Raw genomic sequence first — 20,674 nt, forward strand, 5'->3', positions numbered from 1 at the left:
TGACAACCAAGCCAGGCATAGATGGTCTTTGGGATTTTGAATTTGAAAACTCCGATGTGTTGCCACGGCATTCCTATTCACAAAATACTTTAAACATCTTCAGCTGAACTCTGCGTACCACCCAGTGAAAATCTCCGAGATCTCCTTGCTGGAGTGCCTACTATTGCTCTTTTTTAAAAAGCCCTCTTCAGTAATGCAGTTTGGATTATGTTTCAGTCTGAGTGAAAGCTTACTGAAGGCTGAAAACTAACCTTTCTATGGGACATAAGGGCTCATCTCTCAAATGTTACATATTAAAAAATCACAAATCAGCTGTACATTTTTGCCTTTTCCTTTTATAAGAATAACAGTGTGCTTATATGCCCTTTTGGACATATTAGTGCCACACTCAGAGCAGCGAACAAAGTCAGTTATTATTATCCGCACCAGCCACTTAACCACTGTGCTACTGCAGCTCTTTTAGGACTGGCAATACCTTTTGCAGTTCCTTGTCTCCTCTGGAACAGCTTAAAGAGGTTTTTGAACTGCCACTGCCCAGAGAAGAGGCTGGGGCCAAGGGCCAGTGGTCTTAAAATCTAGTATCTAACCCACGTGCGGGTGCAGAGTTGCAAGAGCCGATCTCGTTGTTTTGCAGCTCCCAGACTCATAGGAACATTCAGCATGGAGCCATCTGGTTTGAAACATGATCACACACTTCTCCCAAATATATTAATTGAGAAACACTTACACTTATTTTTGCTGATGTATTAACTTGTATCTATAATTTATGCTAACATATTAAGAGTTTTCTTTTTATAGCAAGAGCGGCACAAAGGGCAAATGGGCGTTTCTCCTAAGGAAAACTCTTCGAATGCTTGAAGGCAGGTATGGTGGAACATGTGTGAACAGGACAGCAGAACTGTTTTGCGCAAACAAGATTGGTGGCTGTCCTGGGGAAGTCCATCCTGAAGACCAGTGGGGTGGCTGAGGGGCATAATGCAAATTGGGCAGTCGACTATTTCTTGCCGGAGTGCCTGAGACAAAATAAAAATGATCTTAGAAAAACTGAATATTGTGGTAAGCAATAGCTTATATTCTCTGCATGTAAGACTGTATCCCCTTGTATATTGTGAAACGTGCATAACATTGCATTCTTAATATCTGTAAAATATTTTTGAATTTTTTGTTCTTGCAGCAGCTTTTGGAGATGCATTAGGTTGAAAAAGCAAGCAGTGAGCATCACAATTCATATAGCAAAGGAGGCAACTATATTTTGAGCTTGATGTAGGGGGAGGGGGTTAGAATTCTGAAGCAAGATCTGTTATCAGAGAATACCTTCAGATGAAAAGTCTGGAGTGGTAAGAGACACAGCATTCATGGCTTTGTTCTCTGACCAGGGCATACAGGTAGCATGAGTTAGTGCAATACAGTGGAACACATTTTGGGCTTGGAACAAGGAAATGTATGTTTAAATAAGTGAGCAGCCACTAAGTGTGCTGGATACTTTGCCGCCTCTTAATCTATCCTACCTTATATCCATGTTATGTAGATAGGAGAGCCTGTGTGCAGTGACCTGGAGTGCTACGGGGAAGACAGCAGGATACAAATAGGGTGGATATATGCCTAGTGTGAGGATGCTTTTATCAACAGTTACAAGAAGGCATATGGATGGAAGCAGTTTCTGTTGGATATGTTGAGCCCAAATTGAATTTCCAGTTCTGAAACCAACCTTCATCTGTATTTTTTCCCACTCATCTTCACTTATGAATGGGCCCAGCTTTTTATCCAGTTGTTGAAATATAGCTTGACTTGCAGCTATTGTAGAATCAATCTCAGAGAAGAGTATGTCTATGTTGTTCTTGTACGGTTTCAGTATGCGTTGGCAAATCTCTGTAAACTGAAAAATGAGACATAAATGTTACTCCAGATGGCAGGCTGTAATGGGTGGCGGTGACCTGCTATTTCAGTGCTACAGGTTTCCTGTTTGTAGGACAGATATGACAACTGAACAATCTGAGTAACAAGTCTCAGTTCTTGTAGTATAAGCTTTGAGGGCTAAGTCCTAAAAATGAACTCAGTTTCTGGGTGGGTATATACACTCTCTCAGTGAACTAAGTATTTAATGGCCATTAAAACAGAGGCAGAGTTAATGTTGATCAAACAGAAACAACTTTAATACAGTTCATTAACAAATAGTGATCCTCTAAAGCGAGCTTTATTTTTTTGCAAACTTGATTAAACCATATTTGAACACAGACATTCCTTGCATTACATAGCTATTAACCGACATACATTGATTTACATATGGTACTCTGAAAGTGTCAAGGATTCCAGAAGCGGAAGCCTGAAAGCATTGGTAGTCGGATTAGGAAAATATGTACGAGGTATCAAGAATCAAAGCATCTAATAACAATCACTCCTGTGTTTCACGCTGGTGTCCTGTGGGTAGGTATGTGCAACACGAAATATAGTGGAAGGGACAAGACTGAAGAGGATCTTCCTTGAAATTAAAGGAAGTGCCCTTTGAGAATGTGCATGTTTGTGCATACATTTTCTAAATCAACGTTTGAAATGCCAGTAATTGAATCTGGAAGCTGCAGTGTGTGCGCTGTGCCACTGAGTTATTGGCTGTCCTCAGAGATCATCTACATATGCAAATATACATCAAAGTGTAGATGTGGTACGTATCCAATGCATTGGTTTCATTGGAATGGGCATTCAGATGCACCTTCAGCTATGTGTCCCATTCATATTGGGATGTAAACCAAAGGGCACATTCCAATGAAAGCAATGCAGTACCTCTTGATAGGTAAATTCATGTGTGGATGCTATCTGTGGAGCTTGATCCAGTAAGATGTGGGAAGAAGGGTGTATCGCACTGTAGCTGCCCTTAGTTAATTTGGAGGGGAGAGACGGTTAGAGTTCTGAGGGTCTTCCACCTTTGTCCTGCTCTCTTGTTTAGTGGTGAGATGTAACAGTCAATGATAGGAGTAACAAAAACCATGGCAATATTTCCCAAGTTTATACCTGTCATGTTTATAAAGGATTGCAAATCCCCTGTAGCAAAAGAAAGGGGAGGGGGGAATAGACAGGTCTGTATCCTCTGGCTAACTGTTTGGCCTGGCATTGATAACCCCAAGATCTTGAGGTACAGTAAGTTACATCCTGCCATGATTCTGAGGCTGGGATTTCTCAGTCCCCTTCTCCTGTCTGAGCAAGAATCATGGTGTGCACCCAGGTGATGAACTGTTCTATGAAGGCAGGTATATTGGGCTGAGTGGTGCAGTGTCCCACCAACCCAGTCCCTGCCTGCCTTTGTGTCCTTACCAGATAGATCAGGAGCTGGCAAGGTTTGAGCCAAGCAATCTGTCTTCCCGGAGCCAGACTGCAAGTAATGATGGCCAAGGGTTCATCCTGTGGCTGCTAACATCATTTTAGGTGCATTTGTAGTTCTTTGAAAATTGCCACGAAGCCCTGATCTGGAGCTCTACCCCCTCAACCCTGTGCCTTATAGGTGCTGAAGCAGCCCACGTTGCTATTTCAGTACCCGAAAAGAAGCTGGGGGAGTGGGATGAGCTCGGGGGGCTGCAGTGCCATGCACGCTCCTTTGGTAAAATCTTCACACATCAAAATAATTTAATAGCTTTTTGCATGTGTTTTGTCTGAACTGAGGAATAGGCCCCAATGAGCCATGTACAGAGACTTTTAAAATGGCTCCTTTCTGCTTTCTGCACTGAGTTTAACACACAAATGTGGTGTGCTCCCAGGGATGGCCTGACCATACAGGTGAACAGGCAGAAGCCTCAGAACCCAGGCTTTAAGAGGCACCAAATTAGAGGGGAGAAATTCTTTTCTCTATTTAGGATTAATGAAAAGTTTTTAAAATCAGTATCTATTTTTACATTGTTCAGTTTGAATGCCAAATAAAGGTAGATGGTGATTCTAGAATTCTAATTTTTCTTTATCCTGAACATGTGTGGGTGGGTGGATGCCAAAATCATAGTTTTAACTGTTTTAATAATGTGTTGGTTCAAGATGGGTAGCTGCGTTAGTCTGTCTGTAGCAGTAGAAAAGAGCAAGAGTCCAGTAGTACCTATAAGACTAACAAAATTTGTGGTAGGGTATCTGAAGAAGTGAGCTGTGACTTCCAAAAGCTCATACCCTATCGCAAACTTAGTTAGTCTTAATAGGTGCTACTGGACTCTTGCACTTTTCTAATGATGGGGTGGTAATGTTTTGGTTGGTTTTAATCATTTTAAAGATGTGTCTCAAGCATGACTGCCCAAAATCACATCTGCCCCTCTGCCCCTCTCTAAGGGTGGTTCCTCTCAAGAATGACTTCCCACAAACCTTCAAGAAGACTCCCAATATAAAATCACCACAGAAGAAACCAGAACCATGTGGTCAGTTTGAGACTTGAAGGTCTCCACTGCGTATGTGCACAACCCCACTTGTTCGATCTCTCAAGTTTCCTTTACTATCATACTAAATGGCTTTATTTCTGCAAAGCCAGAAATGCAGCTTAGAATTCAGAAGGAACAGAGAAATGGGGGTGGGGGTGGAACTAGCACTTTGTATTGACAAGACTACCTGTATTGTGTATGCTTTGATTGGTTAGCTGCCTTGGTGGCCCTTACGAGGGCATAAAGTTGGGATAAAAAAATTGTTAAATAAAATAGTTTGTATAGGGTGTCAGAAACTCCTGGGACAGCCCTGTGTGTTCCAAGGCTTACAAGATCTTGGATGGCTGGTGAAAATGTCCCAGACCCTCTGCTCGTACACCTAACTGAAACTCGTATTAAAAACTTTGTTCATGATATACATCAGAGAATCCGCCAAGGTTCTACGGGCATCCCCCATGGATTCCATGAAATTTTACAGACTTCTGCCTCAGGAACTTCACTTTCCCATTGCATCTATCGATGACCTGCACTCCCAAGAGATGGAGTGTCTGTAATACATGGCCTGATTTAGTCCAATGATGCGTCTTGTAACCTTCAGTCTCTCAATGTATGATACTAAAAATTACTCTGTATTATGTTTAGTAGTACAACAAAACAGGCAGTATATGTAGTAACTCATTTATTATTCTGTGTGGAGGCAGGGTTCTGGTCTTGTAATTGGTTCTGGAATGTAAAGGTTAACCTTCATGTTAAAGCACAGCGGTGGGAAAAAACTTTCCAACGTTTGCTTTCAAAAAAAGTATAGGCGGGGGCAAGAATAGGGTGTTGGGTTTCAGCAGGATATGATAATGTTAAAAATTCCTTAACCCAAAAGGAATTGAAAACAATATATGTTGTATTTTGTTTTAAAAGAAATATCAGTTAATATGTAATACTTCTCCAAGTCATACTGGGAGCACTTTGATCGCCCCAAACAGTTGTTTGGATAATTGTTCTATATTTAGATAATCAATTTTGTGTCTACTTTCGTGACCTTCCTGTCCTTCCACTTGAATAATATGAATGAGCAGAGGAATTCTAAATATTTTTATCAACCTTTAAAGCACCATCAGTCACAGGTTTTAGGCGATGCCTAAGAACACAATTAAATGAAGATGTACACAAAAGCATTGAGGTGAACTTTGTCCACCAGAGGGTAGTCCTTCTAAAGCAATCCATCTTTATGTCAGCAAATCGCTTACTAATGTGTTGACTTATAAGTAAAATGAAAAGGCTGGAATTTACAACGTATCAATGAATCGGCTGATAAGCTTTTACTAGTTTAATATCCTCCTAGCTTTGCTGCCTGGAGCCACATCAAGTTAGCAACAGAATGTTTGCCATCTCTATGTGATAAAGAAAGTCAAATGGCTAAACAAACTCCTGAGGCCATTATGCTGTTTGGTGAGATTTAAATTAAAAACTTGGTGAAGAAGCCACGTGGTGAGGAAGAAGGGTACAAGAGCAAACCGCACCATTTGACAAATAATGCACCTAGCATCCTAAACAATAGTCTGATTTTTTAGCTAGACTGGAGATAATGTGATGCATTTGAAAAGTTTTAACTACAGTAATAAAAGGCCATACCTCAACTAGATGACATATACAAGCCTAGTCTAGAGATAAAGATCAAAGAGATTCACTACCAAACCCACTGAATTCTAGGCAACACTTCACTTTCTGTATACACTGGTGTTAAAAATTAGCATAGCCTGGTTGCAGTAACCTTTCCAAGTCACTTTGATCTCACTTGGTAAGACCTTGAATGGATTCATGGAAAAGGGGCTACTGTACCACTGGCAGCCAAATAGAGTATTTTATTTAGCAATGACATTTCAAATACTGGACCGCACTTTATGGGATTTTTCTTTTTAACCAGTACAATATTGATTTGTGTGTTCCTGCCAAAGGAAGCAGATATATTTTAATACATTTTACTCAGCTACAACCTTTGCAGTTTCTTTTAACTGTTGTGGTTTGCTTGCAATTTGGGAAGTGAGAAGATAAAAACTTCCATTTTGTAAGCTTTAAGCATCTAAAAACAAATCTTTGAAGATAACTGTCCTAGTGCCTTAAGAAAACTGATAAAGCAGCAATCTCCAATGTGTTGCCTGTGTGCATCAGGGAGCCCCACCAGCGTGTTTTCTAGCAACCACCTGCTTCCACGTTGGCTTCAGCAGGTATGAAAAGTACAACAATGGCCAATTAGCCCTGCTGGACACGGGGGGGGGGGACTTTGGGATGTGCCAGAGGTTGGGCAGAGGGTGCCCCTCATGAGCATGCCCGCTTCTGACATATGGTGCCTCCATCTGGCCTTGCTCTTTCTCTCCATCTAGCTGAATCCTCCCATTCCACTCAGCCTCACTTGCTTGGAGATTGTCGCATATTACCTGCAGTTGCTCTTCTTTTTGCTAGGCTGGCTTGGTGGAGTGGTGTCTGTCTCCCCCCACCCCAACTGCTTTGCCCTTCTTAACTTACGGAAATGAAGGAGATTCCAAACTTCAGTTCCTTTCCGTGATTTGAGCTACCTAATTTGCAAATGTATTACCTGAACTGCAGCAGGTCTTGTTTGCTTCCTGAGGGGAGGGGACCCTGCCCCATTTCACTTTCTAAACTTCTACGGCGCTGATAGTGGTGGTGAGGCTCATTTCTTACACATACCCTGGACAGTGTAAGTAAAATGTTAAACATTGCTGCTGTCTCTCTGCCCTGTGGATCTTGTCAAATATTGGGTGGGAGGTGGGCATCTGCATTCAACCACGAAGTAAAAGGTTTGCTGACACGCTTGAAATATAGTGGACTGTAATGGAATTGTTTTTCTGAAGTCTAGCATGTTTGGCTCTGACTTGGGAGAAGAAAAAAAAGGAGTTAATGATAGAGGGAAGCAGTTTTATTGATTTTGCAAGGGAAATAGCAGCCATTTTGTGATTAGCCCCACCTCTACAGTAGCCATTTTGTGGTGGTGTTCTCAAAATTCACAAATTACCTGCAGACTCAACAAGGTTTGGTGCCCTGTGATAAAGCTACAAAGATGAGAAGTTGGGAGAGTCTGCCACAATATCCACATTAAAATGTACATTTTACTCTGTACATGTAATGGAGTTCTATACTCTGTGCTCTTATGTGACTCACAAGGGATTAAGAGAGAAACCCATTTTGTCCTGATGCTGCAAAAGTCATCCTTTTCTTTTTGCAAGTGAAACACTATTACTTTTAATTTAGCAGTTGTAAATAGGTACCAATATGCATGTAACTCCTGAAGATTCACTTACACCAGGACAATGGCGTGAGAGGAGGGGGATAACTCTCCCCCCTCCCCAGTGGCCTGGGCAGTGAAGGAAGGGCAACGCTATTGCCTCCTTTCCTCTGGCTGCTGCACTCTGCTCCAGGCCAAGGGGGTGTGTGCGTGCAGGGAGAAGGATGCCCTCTCCCTAGCACAGCTCAACATTCTTGGTGTAGACTGCACAGTTCTTTCTTCCCCACAACCAGGTGTGTTCTCACCTGTTCACAAAATATCACATATTAGAACAAGGCTGCACAACATTGGGGGCTAGTGGGCAGAAGAATAAAAACCTCAATTGTGTGGCCCTTTATTAATCTGCAAAGAAATGTGAGGGGAGGAAATGAGAAGGGAGGGGCTGCCAACTAGGGATCCCAGGTCCCCTAGTGGGGGCGGAAGATCCCCTGCGCCCCCTTCTGCCACCACTCACCTGACAGGTGGGGGGAAGGTGGGGGAACAGGCCTCCTGGGCATGCCCCAAGAATGTTCCCATGGATTGCAGTGGGCCGATTTGAGGCCCAAATGGGCTGAATCAGGCTTGTTTGTCGCCGAAACCAGCCCGCTGCAAAGCATGCACAGGCCTGGAAGTGAGAGTCCATGAGGAGCAAAGAAAAGGTGAGTGCAACTGGGATGGGGATGGAGGCTGTGAATGGTCCAGAGAGAAGATAGAAAACTCTCCAGTGCAAAAAAGGAAGGACAGCTAACAAAGGAATTTAGAGAAAACTCTGGTAGTTGGGGAGGGATGCAGAGAAAGGAGAGAGTTTGCTGTGGGCTGTGCAAAGAAAAAAAGATTAGTTGAAAACATGGTTAAAACTGCCAAAAAAATTCTTTTCGGCTGTTACAATAGAAATGCAACTGTTGCATTTTTTTTTACAACAATATCCCTCAGAATGATTTTCAGTAGTGCAGTCAGGATTAGAGACGGGCAGGGAAGTTTAATTTGATCACTTAAAAAGTGAAAATGGCTCTTCCCATTCCTAACCTCCTCCTCACCTTTGCGCTGTGCATGCGTATGGTGAGGGGTAAGGCTAAGAGGCCTCCGCGTTCCTTACCCCACCTATTGAAATGTGCGTAGAAGCCTGCTTGTGCCAGACTTGTGTGTGCACCCTGGATCGTGGCCAGGTACATAACAGCTTTAACTCCAACATACTGTTTCTATTCAACAAATCTTCAGTTCCCCAGCCAACTTGCTGTACAAGCTTCCTTTTAGGATAAAGACGGATCCCTGATTAACATGTTGCTTTTTGATGCGATAAAGTCACCTTCACGTGGTTTTATACTGTATCAGTTCTGCTAGATAAATACATTGTTTGCATGTGCCCTCACATGGTGAGAGTTGGTATTTACTGCAACTGAGCAAAAAGCATTCATGGTGCTTTTGAACAACACTCTAATTGATGAGGGAACAGGATATTAGCTGTAGCTGCTACGGTAAAGTTCTCATAGTTATTTCAGTGCATCAAAAAGTAGCATGAACCAAATTTGAGAGACAGGAAGTAGCTGCAGATTGGAAGCAACATTCAGCCAAAGTGAGGGTATCTTCCCGTCACTGTTTTTTCTGTTTGAATTTTGTTAGATTGAAAGGTTTAAAAAATATAAAAAACACATCTAAGTAATATTGCTTCGGTTCATTGTGCCTATTTCATGTCTCTTATGCTCTAGTCTGAACACTCATTAAAATTTTGCGCCATTCATGCCATGTACCCATTGGAACGGCTACTCTACAAAAGTTACTTTAAACTGCACCTTGTGGAAAAATCTCTGCCCAGAAAGTTACCCATGTGCAGTGGATTGCTTTGTAAAATAAGGAAAGTTCTTCGCATCACAAATCAAAAGGTTCAAATTTAAATCTGAAACACTTAAAAATGTTAAAAAGTTCTACTACTAGGTGCTACCCAGGACAAAAGCAAAAGAACACCTGAGATTTGACTTCCGTTTTATCATATACAGAAGAGAGGGACTCTACTGCAAATAAATACATCATACACCAAGATACACATCACAGAAATGTGCAACTTTCTGATATTAATCAGAAATGTATCACACTGAATAATTTGGGGATCTTTGAGGGTTTTTTTTTATAATACCACAAACATTTCAAGGAGGGGGGAAGGAGGTAGTCACAGCAAAGAGTGTAAAAAGGCCCCACATACCTTTTCTTCAAAGAATTTTTTTCGTAATTTGGGATCTTTTGGAGGCACGGTTTTTCTCAGATTCTTATACCATTTTCTAACAATGTACCCTCTCCAGGAAGCTTGAATTCTGAGGGATGAAATGTTAGAGTGTTGATGCAATCTAGCAAAATCTAGAAATATGGGTTTGCAGGTGGATGCTTTAAACTTGCCCCATGATCATTTATATCCTGCTTTTCTCCTTAATGAGGACCCAAAGCATCTCACATTATTACCTTTTCCTACATTTTATCCTCATAACAACCCTGTGAAGTAGGTTAGGCTGAGAGTGTGAGACTGCTTTAGGTCAGCAAAAACTTCCATAGCACAGTGACAGTTTGAACCTGAGGTCTCCCAAATCTTAAACTGCCACTCAAACCACTACACCACGGGTCTATAAGCAGGTATAATGGACAACGGTTTATTTATACGAGTGGTATAATGTTGCAACTATGAATCCAGAATTCCTTCAGTTTCTTTTTTTACCCAAATATGACAAATTCTTACAGAAGTTTGTCTTAGGCTGACTGTCCCAGGTATGTTTCACAGGGGTGCCAGATTGTGTGGTTTCCCATTGCTGGTGCAGTTGCTGATAAAGTGCACTGTCAACAGGGCTTCCACATAACAGGCTTCCTGCACAGTTTCCCTGCCCCAGCTCCCCTGCAGCAGCCACCCACCCTCCCCTGGGCTGCTGCAGCACTGGCAGTTTTTTAAAAATCAGCAATTTCATGTCATGCCATTATAACAATATGTGTAGCAAGTTCTTTGAACTTCCAGCTTTCACTAAAAAGTGACTCTCTAACCCCTTCCTTTGCAAAGATATGCTTTTCTCCTTATATCTCTGCATCAGAAGGGGCCTGAGACTTTTAAAAATGAAAGCTGGGAATCCAGTGAACCCGCTAGATGTATAGCTACAATGGCATATCAATATAACAATGTGAAAATGCTGATATTAAAAAAATAAAAAGCCCTTGGTGGCAAGGGTGGAAAAGGCTGTCACAAGGGACAGTGTCAGTTAAAAATAGCTGCTCTGTGAGTGGGTAGCTTTGAATTTCTCATCCACCCCGCAGCCATCCTGGCTTTACTGTGATCTTTCCCACAACTTAGGAGTAAAGTAGGTTTCAGAAAGGTCTGAGAAAAAAACAGGGAAACCTGGGAGATACACAAATACACCTGCTTCCTAACAGCATTAAACATGGAGCTCATAACTCATGCAGAAAGGGCCCCATTTACTGATTTTTGCTCCAGGTATTTCTACAGTTAGTGGCATTCTTATGGCCTTTCCAAACTCTTAGCAGGCAATTGAGAGCCTCCATGTTGTAGTGCAGAAAGTGAACAATCTTTTGATTTCTTAAATGTATATTTCTTTAAAAATCGCACTTTAAAAAGCACACAGAAATGACACTGTGTTAGGAGTAACCTCAAGTGATGTCACAAGTACTAACCCCATGACATTTGCATAGCCACATTTCATACAGCACTCACTAATGCTTACTTGCTGGGAGAATAATAAATTCCAGCAGCTGATTATTCTAAATGCTGGGTAATTGCAATTCCACTCCCCTAACCCAGCCTGGCAAATTAGTAACCATTACTTGTACCCCCCTCCCGCCTTGTAATTAATCCAAAAATAACTCCTAAACCTCTAGTTCCGTGTGAAAATTGCATGGATGATTTTCCATAGCTCTTGAAATATATAATGATAAAAATTGCCAGAGTCCTTAAAAGAACCACTGTCTGATTCATGAGATTTAACACAACACCCATCACTGTACAGTATCTCCTACGAATAACAGACTTTTCAACAAATGTTTCTCAGTGAAAACAGTTTTGTCATTTGCCAGTCATCCTTACCTTGTAGCACACTTCATTCTAAATAGGCGTGCTCCATCATGAATTACTCGAGTTTGATACTGGATCTTTCTACACATTGGACAGGTCTTTTTACCTGCAAATCTTTCAAAAGCTTTCAGGCATGCCTAGAAAAATAACATGGTTTTTATTTTAAATCTGCTTGAAACGAGACTTTCTTTTTCCAGCTTTATTCACAAAACTTGTGGGTGTAGGATGTGCTATCGCAGCAATCTGCGGCAGGAAAAAGGGAGTGCATATGATGCAAAAGTCTAGAAAGATATAATCCCAAAATAACAGATGGGAAGGGGAGCAATCCTCAACTCTTCCATGTTCTCTAGAAGCTGTGTGCCATCCTTCTTAGAACAGGGTGGAACACTGTGCCTAGATCATATTATACTGAGAAAGTAGGAACCGTTCTAATTAAACAATTGATGAAGCTATTTGCTACCTGTAGTTAAATCTTCCAAGCTAAAATGTTTTCCTATTTATTAACAAATAAGGAATTCAATGCTATCCTCAATTACATATGTTGAATATGCTTTGACGTACCTGGAACTTAAAAGCACATATCTAGATGCATCTCTGACAGCTAGATGTTTGTGATGCTCTTATGTATATAAAATATAACTTTTTCAAAAACTATAAAGGATGCAGTCCTGAAAGATTATACTTAAATTATTATTGTTTTATCTAATAGTGAAGTGGATGGCCTATGCCATCACAGCAGCAAACCCAGGCCATCTATAGACAAAACGGAGACGAGGGAGCATGGAGAAACCCCGGTGCATGCAGAAAGAAAATGACAAAATTAACATAGAAAAAAACAAATACACGAAAGCTCTGATGAAGACTGATTACAGGAGACATAAAATGCTGACAGCAGTTGAGTTTTGACTAAAGGAAAACTGGCTTCTTAAATCTGCAGAATGCTTATAAAACCCTGAAGTGGGAAATCTGGCACCTGGTTTGTTCCCGTTAATAGCAAACTTCATGGTTCAGTGGGGAATGGGTGTGATTTAGTGGCGGAGCACCTGCTCTGCATGTAGAAGGTCCTTGGCATGGCTAATCTGAAGGATCGCAGGTGGCAAGTGTTGAAGAAGACCTTCATTTGCTTGCGATTCTGGAGAGCTGCTGCCAATGACAGTAGACAGCACTGAGCCTGATAGACCACTTGTCTGGCTTAGTATAAAGCAGCTTGATATGTTCATGAAACCAGACAAGGCTGGAGTTTCTGCATATTTGAGGATTCTATAGGCATGCAGAAAAATATTTGTAAATTTTAAAACTGTTATTTCCTCCCCTACGGCCTGATGAGGGCTGAACATGCCATAGGAGGCATGGAATGTTGCGAGCAGTTGAGTCCCTTAAAGGGAAAAAACTAGAACAAACTTAGACATGACTAAAATGGCAGCCTCGAGCCCCTAAGAACTCAGAGTATCCAGCAGGTGGAAATTTCTCATTTATTTCCTAACCCCTCCTAAGTTCTCATGGCCGACCTCCCCACCCTGTTGTGTTTCTAATGGAGATTAAAAACAAAATACTTATTCCAACAATTTATTTATTTATTTATTTATTTAAAATTTCTATTCCGCCCTCCCCGTGGGTGGGCTCAGGGCGGGTAACAACATATTAAAATTCAATAAAAATTCATCTACATTAAACCATCATTAAAACAGCAGTGTATTTCTATTAATACACATTTAAAACAGGATGATGAACAGCCTTCACAGGGAGGGTTAAGATTTTATACACCCCTTTTTTCAGGCCGGCGGAGGCCCAGCTTCAGCCATATGCCTGGCGGAACAACTCTGTCTTGCAGGCCCGGCAGAAGGATAGTAGGTCCTGCCGAGCCCTGATCTCGGTAGACAGAGCATTCCACCAGGTGGGAGCCAGGACTGAAAAGGCCCTGGCTCTAGTCGAGGCTAGGCGGGACTCCTTGGGGCCAGGGACCACCAACAGCTGTTTGTCCCAATTGGAGTGTCCTCTGGGGAATATATGGGGAGAGATGGTCCCGTAGATATGCTGGACCCAGTCTGCACAGGGCCTTATAGGTCAATACCAGAACCTTGAATCTGATCCGGTACTCTACTGGCAACTAAGGCAGCTCGCATAAAATAGGTGTTATATGCGCCTTATTTGGCACTCTCATAATAACACGCGCCACTGCACTGTCTACCAGCTGTAATCTCCGGGTCAGGCTCAAGGGCAGCCCCGCGTAGAGCGAGTTACAGTAATCTCGCCTAGAGATGACCGTTGCCTGGATCACTGTAGTTAAGTCATGGGTTGACAAGTAAGGGACAAGTTGCCTGGTCTGCCGCAGATGGAAAAAAGAGGATCTGACAACTGCTGTGACTTGTGCCTCCATTTCCAGGGAGGCATCCAGGATCACCCCCAGGCTCTTAACCCTTGGAACTGACACTAATGGTGCCCCATCGAGGGCTGGGAGCCGGAGTCCCGAACCTAATCTCCCGTGGCTCAAGTACAGGACCTCTGTCTTCGTCAGGTTCAGTTTATATTAACAGTTTAAGTGCAAGGTAAAAGACTGATGTGCTGCACGTTTCACTTTAAATAGCTTAAAGTAGGATTTACTCACTCTGTGAAACACATGGGAACATGAGAGCAGCACCTGTTCAGAGAAAAATGAACTACTTTGAAACTTGCAAATGTTCAGAAAATGCACCCCAATGTCATAACTAATAAATGCCCAAAGCATGGCAGATAAGCAGATGCTTTCAATAGTTAGATTTTTTTATTCTAGAAAAAAATTACCGTATTTTGAATTAGTTGGCTAAAGTAACCTGCAGCATGAAAAGGAGAGGCAGAATTTGCAATGTAACTGCTTTTGAAACTTCTTTCAGTTTAAAAAGTAGTTTGCAATGTGATGTAGGGGAGAAGTTGGGGGTACAGTATGTAGCCCCAAATAAATGTACTCATTAAGCAGCTGCACAGTTCTTTACACCCCAGTTTTATTATTTTAAATGGAACAGTATTCAACATCTCAAACAACTCTAGCTGCATTGATAAATAAATGTTTTGGTTGGACACACTTATATGGTATGGTGCCACCTAAAAACAAAATGTCACCCCACTTTTGTTGACAGAAGTGACTACAGATGTTTAGGACAGAGGAGTAAAATATGTTAATAGTATCAGCGAACAAGAATAAAAATTACTAACAATGAAGTTTTCCTTGTTTCAAAAACACTTGAATTTAAGAAGATACTACTACACTTACATCAGTATTTTTTCAAATGAGTGCTTTCAAGCATTATGAAATTTTACCTTTATACGTCCAAATTCCAAACAATAAGTGATTTCTATTCAGATTGCCTTTAATTTAAAAAAAGAAAATTGTGGCAGGACGTACTGTAGAAACAGCAAAAATGCAGCGTGTCTCATTTAGATGACAGCTGCAAAATAGTTAATAGCCAATGGTCAGATGGAAAGAAAACCTTCAATCACATTGCCTTTATTTTTTGCTCTTAGAAAGGTAAGTATTTTCAGAGAGCTGTAAACAACCACCCCTCAAGCATCCCAAAGTATTTTTCTGTTGAATGTATTCCATTACTGAATTAGTGATCAGCCATGAAATCCCATATGGGAACACGCCATGTCTTGAAATGGTGTCACTTTCAAGATGGCCCAGAATATCCCACAGACAACACTGTTACATCAGAGGTCTGCAGTGGCACTGACGGAATGAGAACATGCCTGCTTGACTGCTATGCAAATGGAGGAAAGTAAACCATACAAAGAGAACTGAGAAAAGGCTTTCTCAGTCCTTATGCCGAAACTCTGGAGCTCCCTTCCCGGAGAGATTTGACTGTCGCCTTCTGCTGTGTTTATTTATTTAGGTTATTTCTGTGCTGTCTCTTCTGAGTCCTGTTCAAGGCGACTTACAATTAAAAGCCACAATGTCAAAAATGAGCCATTAAAACAAACAATTGGATATAAGCAGCACACAAAAACTATCCATAAAACAGAAGCAGAGCATTAAAAAGCTGACAAGATAAAATCCCTAATCAAAAGACTGGGCTGAAAAGATGTGTTTTGGCCTGGTGCATAAAACAAAGTAACGTAAGCACCAGGGCGTGAAGACTTCTTTGGTTTGGTGTTGTCTCACACTTATTAGCCCTTCTCCCTGTTTATGTTCATATTATGTTTCATTTGCTATTTTAAAATATTTTATAGATATTCCTATTTTAAATGTCTGAAATATTTTAATGTTCACCACCTTAGAGACTGAACAGGGTGGAAAGATAGCATTGAAATGTTTTGATGAAATAAATAATATGGCTGCTTGGAGGGGGAGTAGGTAGAGAACTGTCATACATTGGCTCAGGGATGTAAACTCTTGATGCCCTGGAAGTGGTTTCACTGCAGCATGCAGTTAGAGTGCTGCAATGTGCAATTCTGCATGTAATGAACCAATAGCTGAGTACAGAGAACTAAACTAGACATGATGATGTCCTCGTGGCGGCCATGAGAATGCTGACACCACTTTAAAATCATCTAAAAATGCTGCAAGAGTCTGATCTTGATCAGGCCCACAGCACGGCAGGCTGAGGCACTTTTACCCCCCTCCCCACATGCTTTATCAAGTGCTGAAATGCTTGTTCCCCACGGCTGTTTCAACACTTGAAAGGCCAGGGGCGGGGCGGGGGGAAGCACTGTGTTGTTTGACTTTAATGAGGATGCCATCATGTCTAGTTTGTCCCATGTGATTCAGCCCAAAGGAGCAAAGCATTGTAATTTTAAGTTAGCTTCTCAAAACTGGATTTGTGTAGACAACGATTGTAGCCAATAGTTCAACGTATTTACACATTTCTTTGCAAAGAAAAGTGGGCTGTAATTAAGTAAACAAAGTATGAATTCTAGAAGAAAGAATACCTGTGGCTGAAGTGCAAATTCTTCTCTACATATGGCACAGGGTTGGAGAGAATCTCCCTGATTTATGGACCGTTGCTTCACATGCTCCCATTCCTCTGGTGTTAGCGGCAATGCAGGAGACTCCACCAAGCCAAGTTTCTGAGCTATAGGTGATGCCCAAAATATAGTAATGAAGCTCTTCCATATTTTTAAAACACTTATTTTAGCTTCATCTGAACTTCTCCATCACTGACTACATTTTAAAAACTTTATAAGACGCATATGTTCATTAGCTACACATTGGAGCCTTGAAGGGTAAGCTTTGAATCATTAATGTTGTTCATATACTATTAGTATCCTGACAACATTCCAGATTAACAGAATGGATAGTCAGTCTATGAGTTTGAGACTAAATTTTCTCAGATTTTTTGTCTGGATGTCTTATTGAACAATAAAAAAATGAATCCTGCAAGACACAGAATACAGGGAAGAAGACAGGTTGGCATCCCAGACCAGAAGTCAAAAAAGAATTTGATCCTAGACAATATAACCTCCAAATTATGTAGATATGAATGCGTATTCCAGCAAACCAGCAAAATATGAAAACTATCCTTTAAATCAACCATTCATGTCTTAAATTCATTGTGTTAAAATTCAGTAATAATCAGAGTGAATTATAATAACGTTAACAATGCAAATGATTGCACTCTGTCCTGTACTTTATCATTCTAATGCGCTGAGGGACACAGAATGTTCATTCATTTGTATTTACCCTTAAGCCTTGCTTGTTTAGATAGACAGAGGTGCCATCTGAGGGAAGAATTTAACAGATAAGCTGTATTTTCCCCATCTAAGTGGTACCTTGAACAAATCATCAGTGAAATTACCAGTTGAGAGAATAGGGCCGGGGGGCAGTAAGCAAAACTCAGAATCAAAATCAGAAGAATCAGAACATCTAGTTCGGTAGGTTGTGAATCACATCCCTTTATTTAATTGGTATTTACTTGTGGCCACTTGGAAAGCACCCTGCATTTTTTTTTGTCTTATGGAAATGTATAGATGGCACTTAAATGCAGACTGGCATGTAAACCCAGCATTGGCCTGTCCTAATAGAATTCACTCTTCTATCTAGTAACTCAGTCATCAAACCAATTCCACGGAGTGTTCTTTGAAAGGGCTGGGCAGTCATTTATGGAGGATCTGACAGATTTCGAGAGATGCTTTCTTAAATACTATCATAAATTTCTTTTATCCTGTATAACAGTGACAACCTGATGTAATGTGATTGCATTAAAAATTGTGTTGGTGAGCAATTTGGAATGCCCTAGGCAGTTGTTCAAATTATCTACACTGAGGTGGAATCCCACCACCGATCTCTCAAACTTCGCACTAATGTGAAACATCCAGGTTTCTTTGTTAACACAAACACATCCTTAAGAATGTAAATAAGGCCACCTTTTTGATCACAAGGGCAGCATTCACGGCTTTTACTTTTCCAGACAACACAGCTACCCATCTCCCTACCAGTGACAAATCTCATCATACTTCTCACACTTCTTGTAACCTGGCTGTTACCCTGTAGACACCATTCAGGTTGTTCTACAACTGTGTTAGGACTGGACTGTTTAAATCACAATCTTGCAGCAGAGAATCATAGGTTTTGAAAACAGTAGTTTGACTGAGAGTAAAACGAGGAAAGAAAAAGCTAACTACCTTAACACCCTTCTACTCTGATGCAGAAACCTAAAAATTCGGAAAACTGTAAAAGTGGAGGCTGGGCAGGTCTTCCTGATTGTCAGTCAGATAATGTAACATGTTATCTCATAACAATATTATGTGTTGCTTCTGTAACTTCTGTTTCCTGAGGCAGGATTCCAAACTCCTATATCCATGCATTTTATTCTAAGGCATGTCTATTCCTTAATTTGAAGAAGGTGTTTAACTACAGGCATTATTCATGGGTTTGCCTTTAAATCATTATGAAAACTTAACTTGTAAAATTTTGAGCAAGGGGTAGGTAAAGGTTAAGTACAAATATTATGCCCGGACTAGTGAACTATCTTTTGTTTTTTTTTAAAAAAATGACTGTCCAGGTGCTTATGCTGTTGTTCTCTATGACAGTACAACGGCCAATCAGGAAAATTGCTGCTGATCATAACAACTGACTATCCCAGTACACACTCCAGGTATGCCCATGTAAGCATCTCTCTCTCACACTACAAGCCATACTGCATGCATGGATAAGGCGGGGGGGGGGGGGGGAGAGAAGAAAGTGTGAAATGTGCCTACGTCTTTAAAGTTTTCTGCATTTACAACTTTCATGATCGGATGCTCTGTACCTATGAATAACAGATATTCAGGACAAGAAATACAGGTGCTGTTGCCTTCACACTCTGCTCGCAATTTTCCCAGAACCATCCAACTGGCCAACTGCTAGCAGAATGCCAAAAACCAAACTATAGCAACCTGGCTGTAAGATCTAGGAGGATTCCTCTTATGTTCACATGTTATGTTGCAGCACGGAAAACAGCATCTATCTGATTAATTCAGTTTTTAAAAGGCAAACATGACATATTGGTGCATGATGATTTACCTAATGTAAGAGGCTCTGGACAAGCATCAAGGACATATTCCTGTTCTGGGTCTTCGTTATTTTGTTGGTGACTACTGGTTTTTCTCAGCCCAGTATCTATTACTGCTCTGACTTCCTCTTTGTTCGCAGGTTTGTATGTGTTCTTTTTATTCTGTGTCTTTGATTTAAAGGGATCAGCTAATGAAAGATTCTTGAGCTGAAGATTATGTAAACTGTGATCTTGTAATGCCACAGCAGTAAGTGCTACAGATTCTTGTTTGCAGGAACTCCCCTAAATAAAGTTTCATAATTATTATTATAAATGACTTCTGTATGTGTACGTTATGTACAGCATATTAAACAACAAAAGAAATTCAGCCCTCAGCCAATGATGTTTTTTAACTTGATAGAGGCTTTATACCCATACAACTCCCATGCTTGAAGTCTTACTAATATACAATTACCATAATATGAAACTAAAGATTGATGTTTCTGACACATTCTAACTTTAACTTATATAAAGGCAAGAGAAATCTTTGATTTATCATTTATATTAAATAAAATAGCAGCAATTTTTAAACTTTTAATTACTGAACCCATAATTATTATGTGCAATAAACTCATTATAAACTATAAAAGTTTGGCATGCCTAAACAGATTTTGCTTCAGCATAATTAAAAACAAAACCTAAGGCTACTTTTGCCTTCCAAAGAAACTGTGCATTAAAAAAAATAATGCTAGCAGATAATATTTTATATACATTATGCGGGCTTATTCACAATGCCTTCTTTTAATGCCTACATCTTTTAGCATGTTTTACAACCATTATATCTGTGCACCTTGTAGTATTTCTTTTGCATTATTGGAACTGGAGGCAGTGATGATTTCCTTATGTTCAAAACATGTTCCACTGATTTGAACTACTGACAGCCAAACTCCTGTAGTCCTAAAACAACAAAAACAAAATGCTAGAGGAATTATTAGACGTGCCAACATGAAACACAGGAGTATATGGAACACACTGTCGAAGTGTGGATGGTGTCACTGGGGTAAGTTGCAAGAACCAAGTGGGGCAGATCAGCCCACTAGGCTGTATGTTGGTTCCAATGTCACTTACACATAGCACGACAGCGCACACATTGTCATTGACATAAATATCAACATGTGGGAGCTAAAGGGCCTGTAGGAGGAAGGTGAACGGACCTCAAGAACACTTGTAACCTATTCTAAAATAAAGTACATCTACTCTTCACTTTTATTCTGCATTTCTTTAATACTTTACCTTTTAAAGTCTGGCTATCTTGGTTGGTTTATAATGATCTCACACACCAAATGGAATCAATGGAATGCCTTCTCTGTGGTGGCCTTCACCTTATGGAACGGGCTGCATGAAGAGGTCAGGGAAGCTCCCATTCTCTGCAAACTTAATTATTCAGGAGGGATTTTACAAAAATAGGAAATAGGGCTATGCTGTAATGAAATGATTCAGAGAGATGTATTAGTAAAAG

General features: G+C 40.7%; 1 protein-coding gene across 1 annotated transcript; it reads right to left on the minus strand.

Annotated features, from left to right (window-relative positions):
- Positions 1-105: 105 nt before the first annotated feature.
- On the minus strand, positions 106-20,529 carry RNF32 (ring finger protein 32). Its single transcript, XM_054991835.1, has 9 exons — positions 20,449-20,529; positions 20,006-20,112; positions 19,188-19,458; positions 16,616-16,758; positions 14,319-14,351; positions 11,726-11,850; positions 9,854-9,962; positions 1,709-1,876; positions 106-1,013 (listed from the first exon to the last, which is right to left on the minus strand). The coding sequence occupies exons 2-9, from the start codon at positions 20,024-20,026 to the stop codon at positions 765-767; spliced, it is 1,119 nt and encodes a 372-aa protein (XP_054847810.1). The 5' UTR covers positions 20,027-20,112; positions 20,449-20,529; the 3' UTR covers positions 106-764.
- Positions 20,530-20,674: the final 145 nt, after the last annotated feature.

The sequence above is a fragment of the Eublepharis macularius genome, chromosome 11 (assembly GCF_028583425.1).
Source record: "Eublepharis macularius isolate TG4126 chromosome 11, MPM_Emac_v1.0, whole genome shotgun sequence".
Lineage (NCBI taxonomy): Eukaryota > Metazoa > Chordata > Lepidosauria > Squamata > Eublepharidae > Eublepharis > Eublepharis macularius.

What these genes read in the sequence shown, in the direction of transcription:
- RNF32 (XM_054991835.1), bottom strand. Translation starts at nt 20,026, where the DNA reads ATGCAAAAGAAATACTACAAG. An exon ending in TGCAAAAGAAATACTACAAG is followed by an intron (nt 19,459 to 20,005) that starts GTGCACAGATAT and finishes AACTTTATTTAG; the next exon opens with GGGAGTTCCTGCAAACAAGA. An exon ending in GGGAAAAAATACAGATGAAG is followed by an intron (nt 1,014 to 1,708) that starts GTTGGTTTCAGA and finishes ATTTTGTCTCAG; the next exon opens with GCACTCCGGCAAGAAATAGT.